The sequence below is a fragment of the Arvicanthis niloticus genome, chromosome 2 (genome assembly GCF_011762505.2).
Source record: "Arvicanthis niloticus isolate mArvNil1 chromosome 2, mArvNil1.pat.X, whole genome shotgun sequence".
Taxonomy (NCBI): domain Eukaryota; kingdom Metazoa; phylum Chordata; class Mammalia; order Rodentia; family Muridae; genus Arvicanthis; species Arvicanthis niloticus.
This window is the reverse complement of record NC_047659.1, coordinates 58,798,251-58,807,167: the sequence shown is the minus strand read 5'-3', so window position 1 is coordinate 58,807,167 and position 8,917 is coordinate 58,798,251. Positions and strand designations below refer to the sequence as shown.

The 8,917-nt window shown below is 38.2% G+C and overlaps 1 protein-coding gene across 2 annotated transcripts in view; it reads right to left on the bottom strand.

The window, feature by feature from the left end:
* Nucleotides 1-5,656: 5,656 nt before the first annotated feature.
* The window catches only part of LOC143441153 (uncharacterized), a 54,646-nt gene continuing 51,385 nt past the window's right edge, over nt 5,657-8,917 (bottom strand). For both annotated transcript variants that reach the window (XR_013108378.1, XM_076928238.1), the window contains exons 3-4: nt 6,328-6,420; nt 5,657-5,891 (exon numbers count right to left, since the gene is read on the bottom strand). Coding sequence is in view for 1 of the 2 variants with exons in the window: in XM_076928238.1 (XP_076784353.1) it covers nt 6,338-6,420 (83 nt within the window). In the remaining variant the exon portion in view is untranslated. The remainder of the gene's footprint in view (nt 5,892-6,327; nt 6,421-8,917) is intronic.

The following is an 8,917-nucleotide window of genomic DNA, read 5'->3' as shown; positions in this document are numbered from 1 at the left end:
AAAAATAATGAACTATGCTGTGAGGTAGTAGCATAAACCAATTAGTATATAAAATCTCTATAGGACTTACATTCTTCACAGCTCACAATAATTATTTGAGACAGATTCATTGTTGTATTAAAGGTGAGATTAAAATACTGAGACTATGAGAATTTAGAAAGTTTATCAAGTAGGTAAATTTGCTTGAATTCACTCTGAATTTGTTTTCTCCATTATTATTTAGTATCTTGAAATAAAATTTATATATATGTTCATTTTGAATATATATTTATTTGAAATAAAATGAATATATATTCACTTGAAATAAAATGAATATATATGTACATATATATTATACATAATATAGTATACACACACATATATATATATATATCAATATGTGAACTAGTGAAGAACAAGAAGTTCACAGAAGAACCATAAATGGCCAGCAAGTATTTTGAAAAGAGCTCAACATCCCTAGTCATCAGTGAACTCAAATTCAAACTACTTTGCAATATTACCTCACCTCCGTTAGAATGGCTATCATCAGGAAATTCAACAAATGCTGGTGAGGATATATGCTTATCAAGTTAAAATTTGCTACTGACACATAGAGAAATAAGCCATAAAGTAAAATAAAGTAATGAAATTTGCAGAAAAATAAATTTATCTCAGATATTTGAGACCTTGAACAGCCCAGTTTTCCAAATTTTGAGGATGTTTAAGAGAAAGTGCTTCAGAGTTTTATTTTTTATTTGATTTTATAAAAATATGTGTGTGAAATATTTCATGAATTTTTGTATTATTTGATACTATCTCAAACAAAATAAATTTGATCTAGGAGAATCTGAAATATTTTATACTAAGTGGCTTAAAAACGAATTTTTAGATACAGCTATACACATTTATAATCTTAGTTTTCAAAACTTTTTGTTTTCTCTCCACATTTTAGTTAAAAATACTTTATTTTTAAAAATGAAAATGCAAGAATCTTTTACTTTGATAAAAACATAATATTTAACCTCTTCCTATATAATCATTTTCAATTTAATAGAAAAACTCTAGACTGACACCTTTGAAAGTGATACCAAGTGTAAAATTCAGAAGATTAATATTTAGTCCTTCCGCTGAAAAAGACTGAGTGTTGACATTTCTGCTCCGGAACTAAATGTAAGAGTTCTTAGATTGAGTCAGCAGCAGCCTGTGACTCAGCAGTAGTAGCTCTGCTCCTCCGACTGCAGCAGATCCAATGCTACATTTTGTCCTCCTTCCTAAAGGCACCTTTAACCTACTGCTAACTATTCAATTCTGCTTTTTTTTCTTCATTCCTTGTTACTGTCTTCTAACTGTTCATATATAATCTTCAGAACAGTAAGACGTTACTGATTTACTGGGCCGTTTATCTCCATTGACTTCGCCTTTACAAACAGCTCCCATTGACATACACTTTCTTATGTAATATAATCAGACTTGGCCTTGTACCTAAAAATGTCTATTGCCTGCCTGGCTTCTTTTATATCTTCTATTAATTTTCACATTTAAATAATTGCTGACTCTGTCAATCAGAAAGACAGAATCATGTCTTATCTCCTGTGGGTTCACACAACTCAGATATTCCTTGTTTAGGCAGCTGCTGGGGCATGATTGAAGACAGGCAGCTGGAACTCGTTTTTAGATTATTTCATAGTTTCAGAGAGCATTTCATTTCATACACAAAAACCATAACATTGAGCACATAGGGAGAAATAGAAGGTAAATGATAATATAAATATTAGTGTTGGTGTTAAGGATCAAAATGGAAAACCAGTAATAATGTTATGTGAAGAAGAGGAAGACTATATTTAGAGCATGAAGATTGTATCTCAGGAGGCAATTTCGTGTATTTGTTTTTCAGATATACTCAAAGTCCCCAGAACAAGAGTTAGTAAGTTATACACACTCTGTGACTGTCAATGAGAAAAAAAGCCAAAGCGCTTCATCGACAGGCTAATCATACACTCAGAAATTCTGGTTCGGTTTGGTTACTTCAACCTTTGCTTCCCAAGTCCACTGAGTCAGCTTATTCTTATTTCAAAACACCATTGGAAAATATCATCTCTGAGAAACAACTTTTCTAGCTGTAAAAATATTTTTGTTTAATGTTACCAGAACCTAGATTTGCCTTCAGATTTATGACATGAACATTTTCCTCTTCTGAAGAACACTCATTAATTGTGACTAATACTGACCTTATAACTTGTAGCTGTGTAAATAGTGTCGTTTCAGTAATTTAGTTTTTACTAGACCAAGGTACTGTTCATGTATTTTTAACTAGACCAGGATAATAAATATGAACATTAATATTTTCTCAAGTTGTTTAATTTTTGCTTCATGAAAGTTTTAAAGTTGTTATTGGCTTTACAAACCACAAGGGAGTTAACAGGGCTTAGCCACATTTTAAGTCATATATTCAGAAGTAAAAAGAAGATGAAGAGATTTTAGATTCTCCTCCCCCCCCCCCCCGCCTCAACTCCCCTATCTCCAAGAAGATGTCCCCACCCCCACCCCACCAGACCTCTCCCCTCCCTGGGGCCTCAAGTCTCTCAAGGATTAGGTGTCTCCTCTCACTGAGGCCAGACCAGGCAGTCCTCTGTTGTATATGGCGGGAGGAGGGGCTTGTATCAGTGATGTATGCTGCCTGGTTGGTGGCTCAGTGTCTGAGAGATCCCAGGGACCAGGTTCTTGAGACTATGGTGTCGCCCTCCTCCTCAGCTTCTTCTAGCCTTTCCATAATTTAATCACAGGGGTCACCAGCTTTTGTCTATTGGTTGGGTATAAATGTCTACATCTGACTCTTTCAGTTGCTTGTTGGACAGTCATGATAGGCCCCTGTTTGTAAGCACACCATAACATCAGTAATAGAATCAGGTCTTGGGGCCTCCCCTTGAGCTGGATACTAATTTGGGCCTGTCACTGGGCCTCATTTCTCTCAGGCTCTTCTCCATTTTTGTCCCTGTAGTTCTTTTAGGAAGGAACAATTATGGGTCAAAATTTTTGACTGTGGGATGGCAACCCCATCCCTCCAATTGATGCCCTGTCTTTCTACTGGAGGTAGACTCTACAAGTTTCCTCTCCCTACTGTAGGACAGTTTATCTAAGGTCCCTCCCTTTAAGTCCTGAGTCTCTCACCTCCTAGGCCTCTGGTATATTCTAGAGGGTCCCCCTGCCTCTTACCTCCCAAGGTTGCCTGTTTCCATTCTTTCTGCTGGCCCTCAGGCCTTCAGTCCTGTTCCCCCCACCCAATAGCTGATCATTTTCCCCTTTTCCCCTCCCTGTCCCCTCTCCGACCCAAGTCCCTCCTTCAGCCCTTTCTCCAACTCTTCCACTGGGGACTGTGTGTACAGTCCAATGGTTGGCTGCAAGCATCCACCTCTGTGTTTGTCAGGCTCTGGCAGAGCCTTTCAGGAGACAGCTATATCAGGCTCCTGTCAGCAAGCACTTCTTGGCATCTACAATAGTGTCTGGGTTTGGTAACTGTATATGAGATGGATCCCCAGGTGGAGCAGTCTCTGGATGGCCTTTCCTTTCGTCTCTGTTCCACACTTTGTCTCAGTATCTCCTCCCATGGGTATTTTGTTCCCCCTTCTAAGAAGGACCAAAGTATCCACTTCCTTCATCTTGACTTCATGTTGATCTGTGGGTTGTATCTTGGGTATTTGGAGCTTTGGGTTAATATCCACTTATCATTGAGTACATACCATGTGTGTTCTTTTGTGATTGGGTTATCTCACTCAGGATGATATTGTCTAGTTCCATCCATTTGCCTAAAAATTTCATGAAGTCATTGTTTTTTATGGCTGAGTAGTTCTCCATTGTGTAAATGTACCACATTGTCAGTATCCATTCCTCTGTTGAAGGACATCTGGGTTCTTTCCAGCTTCTGGCTATTATAAATAAGGCTGCTATGAGCATAGTGGAGCATGTGTCCCTGTTGGATGTTGGAACTTCTTTTGGATATATGGCCAGGAGTGGCATAGCTGGGTCCTCAGGTAATACTATGTTCAATTTTCTGAAGAACCGCCAGAATTGCTTTCCATAGTGGTTGTACCAGCTTACAATTCCACCAACAATGGAGGAGTGTTCCTCTTTGTCCACATCCTCACCAGCATCTTCTGTCACCTGAGTTTTTGATCTTAGCCATTCTGACTGGTGTAAGGTAGAATCTCACGGTTGTTTTGATTTGCATTTCCCTGATCACTAAGGACTTTAAACATTTCTTTAACTGCTTCTCAGCCATGTGAGATTCCTCTGTTGTGAATTCTCTGTTAAATTCTATACCCCATTTGTTGATTGGGTTGTGCCATTGCCCTTCTCTGAACTTTACCACCATTGCTACAGTCCACTCTACTTTTCTTTCTTCTTCATTTCAGCTGACATGACACTCTCTGTCGTCTAGGGTGTCAAAATCCAAAATGTCAATTAAGAGTAGAGGTTGAGGAGAAAAAGCACATTTTCCTAAATATTTTATTCAGTTAAAATATTCTTAACAGTTCCATGTTTTTCTAAATGGAGAAATAAACTAAGCAAAATTTTCTAACTGAAGTTTTCCAGTTAGTCAAAAAAGGTAAAAAAAAAAAAACAAACCAACTTTATTTATACAATTTTAAAGTAAAATAGTGGTTACCAGAGAATAGGAAAGTGGTGGAAAAAGAAGTCTGTGGAAAAGCTGATTGGTGAGCATAAAGTTCCGGTCAGAAAATCAGAGAGAAGCAAAAGTTATGTGCACAGTAAAAGAGTTGTAGCCGATAATGATGTGCTGTATATATGAAAAAGCTGGAAGAAAACTATTGTAAAAACTTTCATTATAAAGAAATATAGAAAGAAATTTAAATATGTAGAGGGCAGATATGTTTAATCTAACAGAAAATAAAAAAAATCAACCTGTGCATTGAAATATCCCATAAATATATACAAATTTTGCTTTTTATGATTTTAAAATAAACTTAAGTCATATACAAAGGAACATGAGGGCTGTGGCTAGACTACAGTAGCTCAGTGCATCTCAGGGTCACTAGGATGCACTGGAAGAGAAAGGATATGCCTCCTATTTTTGCAAAGCTATGTCTGTAAGAGTTGCTAAATATGTAGGTATCTAAAAGAGGCATATAAAATAATTTTCTTCTCACAAATAGAATAGAAAAATTAGATAAAAAACAAAGCAAACTTTTTCAAAGCAAGATACCAAGATAGAAGTGATAAAAGTAATAATAATAATGAGATTTCAGACATCTAAATCTTTATGGCAGAAAAAATAATTAATTAGAACAAAGAGATATTTCTATGATTTTGTTATACAATACTGATGGGCATAAATTATTCCAACTTTTCCAGGATACTATTTGGTTATATTTATATAGTTATTAATCTTCTTATATAATCAGAGATAATTATTAATAATCTAGACCTAAATAATAGATTCATAGGAGAAATTTTATATTAGAAATATTTCAATTAACCTAAACATACATCTGAGAAAAGCAATTTAAGTAAGCATTGAATATTTATGCCCATTCTGAGTAACAGTGCAACTATTATGTAGCCGCCTGCAGCCACAAGTCAACTGGGTTCACCTGAAAGGGGGGCTGGGAATGAAAGGGGCTGGAGGGCGAGAAGAGATGAGGCCAAGACAAAGTTCTCTGATCAAGGCCCAAAGCTTTAATGTTCGGCTCTCAATTTAAAGGGGAAGACCCAACCCACAACCCCTCCTGGTTCCAGATGGGTGGGATAATCCATAGTCGTTCTAGGTCACGGTCAGAGATGTCTCAAGGCAAGCCCAGGGGCAGTTCTGCTTCTGTGTTCCGGGCAGCCAAGGTGGGTAACTCCACCTAGATCCCGTCACTTGACCTTGCTGTGGCAACCAAGGTCTCTCAGTCCTGCTCATGGGGGGAGAGTACATATTAAAGATGTTACTGTAATCCTGTTTTTACAAATATGTATCATGGTTTTGAAATTCTAAACCAATATATTTAAGTTGCATTATTTTCACTTTTTCTTAAAAGATTATGTATTTGTAAGTGTAAGTAAACATAATACTTAGATTACTTTGAAATAAAGAATATCAAATACTAAAGGTGATTACTATCATCATCATTATTATCATGGTAAGTGAGTGTTCTAGTTCCCTGAAAATCAGATTACTTCAAAGAAACATCACAATTTTACACTGGAGAAAAAAAAGCAGCATATAAATTCCAATTAAAAAAATTCTTTCCTGAAAAAATATGATCCCTTTGAATATATTGTCTTTCTATAATATTAAAACATTTTGTCAATCTGCATGGATTAGTAAAATTAATATTGTGATTCTACCATAATAAACTTAGAGGTCCAATGCAATCCCAATGGAAATCCACTTGACATCTTCACAGAAATAGAAAAACCTCTTCCAAAATCCATATGGAACTAGAAAACAAAAAAAAAAACAGATAACCAAAGCAATCCTAAGGAGAAACTTTATGCCAGAAAAATTGCCATACCAGACTTCCAGCGGTATTACAGAGCCATCATAATAAAACCCACATGGTACTGTCACAGAACAGACATGTAAGCAAATGGAACAAAGTAGACAAAATAGAAGACCTAAAAATGAGTACAAGTAACTGCAACCATCTAATATTTGACAAAGTTGCCAAAAATACACCCCGAGAAGAGACAGCATCTTCTGCCAATGGAGCTAGAAAAACTGGATGTCCGCATATAAAGGAAAGAAGTTAGGCTCTTATCTACCTCCGAACACAAAACTGAACGTAAATATACTAAAGAACTAAACGCAAAACCTGAAATGCTGGAACTGCAAGAAGAAAACACAGGCAGTAACCTACAAACATAAGTACAGAAAAGAGTTTCTGAGTAGGACTCCATTCAGCCCTGAATTAAAGTCAACAACTGACAAATGGGTCCGCATAAAACTAAAAAGCATCTGTCCAACCAGGAAACCCAAGTCAGCACATCAGACTCCACACAGTTTTCTCTCTTTGCTTCCAGTTTCTCCTCCTCGGGGGAGCAGGAGCAGCAGCAGCAGCAGCAAAGGACTGCACCTCCTGTTGGCACATTCCCAGTTGCTATATCAGGTCCACCAGCTTTCATGCTGAAAGTGGCCAGGGCATTTGCAAGGACGCCAAGCCAGTAAGGCTCCATCCTTCCGTAAGCTGTTTTAATAAAGCCTTTACCCTTATCCTCCACAATGATCATTTCATTGTCACATAAGATAAAGACAGAGTAAATTAGGAGGCACAGTCCATGTCGTGGTTACTGGATAAGCTGATTGGTTTTTGTTGTCAATTTAACATGTGCTAAATCAACCTGGAAGAAGGACCCTCAGTTTAGAAAACACCTCCACTAGATCGTCCTATAAGCAAGTCCATAAGGTGTTGATTGATGTTTGCTGTGGGAGGGCCCAGCCCACTTAGGACAGTGCAACCTCTGGGCACAGAGTCCTTGGTTGTTTAAAAAAAAAATCAAGCTTGAGTGAGCAATGAGGAGCAAGCAAGTAAGCAGCATCCTTCCTTGGTCTCTGTTCTTGTTCCTGACTCTAGGCTCCTGCTTTGAATTATTCATACCGTGGCTTCCCTCAGTGATGGACTGTAATTGGTGTATGTAAGTCAAATAAACCTTCAGTCATGGTGTTCATCACAGCAACGGAAACCTTAACTAAATCACTGAAGGTAGTACTAGTTAGTGAGCAGATAAAGGAAAAGCCTTTCCATACTTTCCTTGGAGGGATCAACCAAAGAGCCAGCCTTCCTCTATCTAGGCTTTAAAAACATCTTATGCTAAAGACAAACTAGATTCGTACCTGTTTATGATTAAATCTGTCTCTCTAGGATTGAGCTATGCCCCACCTGGAACCTTGACTACAAATGGTTCTGTACTGTCTGTTCCAGAAATGGCAATCATGTCTTTATTTCAAAAAGTTCTTTATAAGCATCTTGTGATCCTACTGACCTTTGTTTCAAATGGTTATATGACCGCCTATGACTACCTTGTTATGATTTCCTGTTGCTATAACTACTTTATTAGAAGCCTACCTTGCACTCTTTTTGTTTCAAGAAGGACTACCTTGTTATGCTAATGTTCTGCCCCGGTAACCCCATCTATTTTGCCCACTTACCCCGACCTATAAAAGCCTTGTCTTCCTCATATCCAATGCTGACTTCTCAAACCCCACATTAGGGGGAGGCAGCCAATGTACATGAGTTTAAAAGCTTGCTTTAATTAATTTCTTGCTTTAATCAATTTGGCCATGATAATTTGGGTCAGTGGTCTTTCTTCTATCTTTGGGATTAACATAACCATTTTAGCAATGGCTGAAGCATAGAAGGATAAAACAGTACTACTTTATTGCTTTCTTTCATTAATTACCTGCTAGAAAATGAAGCATAGATCTTTGTAAGGATCTATAATGTAGGCATAAGTGACCTCCTTCCTGTCTGCGCCCGAGCACTGAGTAGTTGGGGTGGGGGGGAGCAGATCTGCACCCAATCTCACAAGACCCAGAGGAAGCAGGGCTCCCAGGAGCTCTAATTCCCTGCAGTATCTTAGGTAAGGAGACAGCAACACCCACCCCAAACAGGGAATTACTGGGACCCACTGGGACCCAGGAATTCACTCCTTGCCAGGAGCACTGGTTCCTTCCAGTCTGCACCAGAGCACTGAACAGATCTTGGGCCTCAGCTCTATCCCCAGCAGCAACACCCACCTCAAACTGTTCTGACACGACCAAGATAATAGGAAAGACAGGCTCCAGTCAGAGACAGGGCAGGTAGCACTAAGAAGATCCAGATGGTGAAAGGCAAAGGCAAAAACATAAGCATCAGCAACCCAGGGTACTTGGCATCATCAGAACCCTGTTCTCTCACATTAGAAAGTCCTGAATTCCCCATATCACAAGGAAAACAAG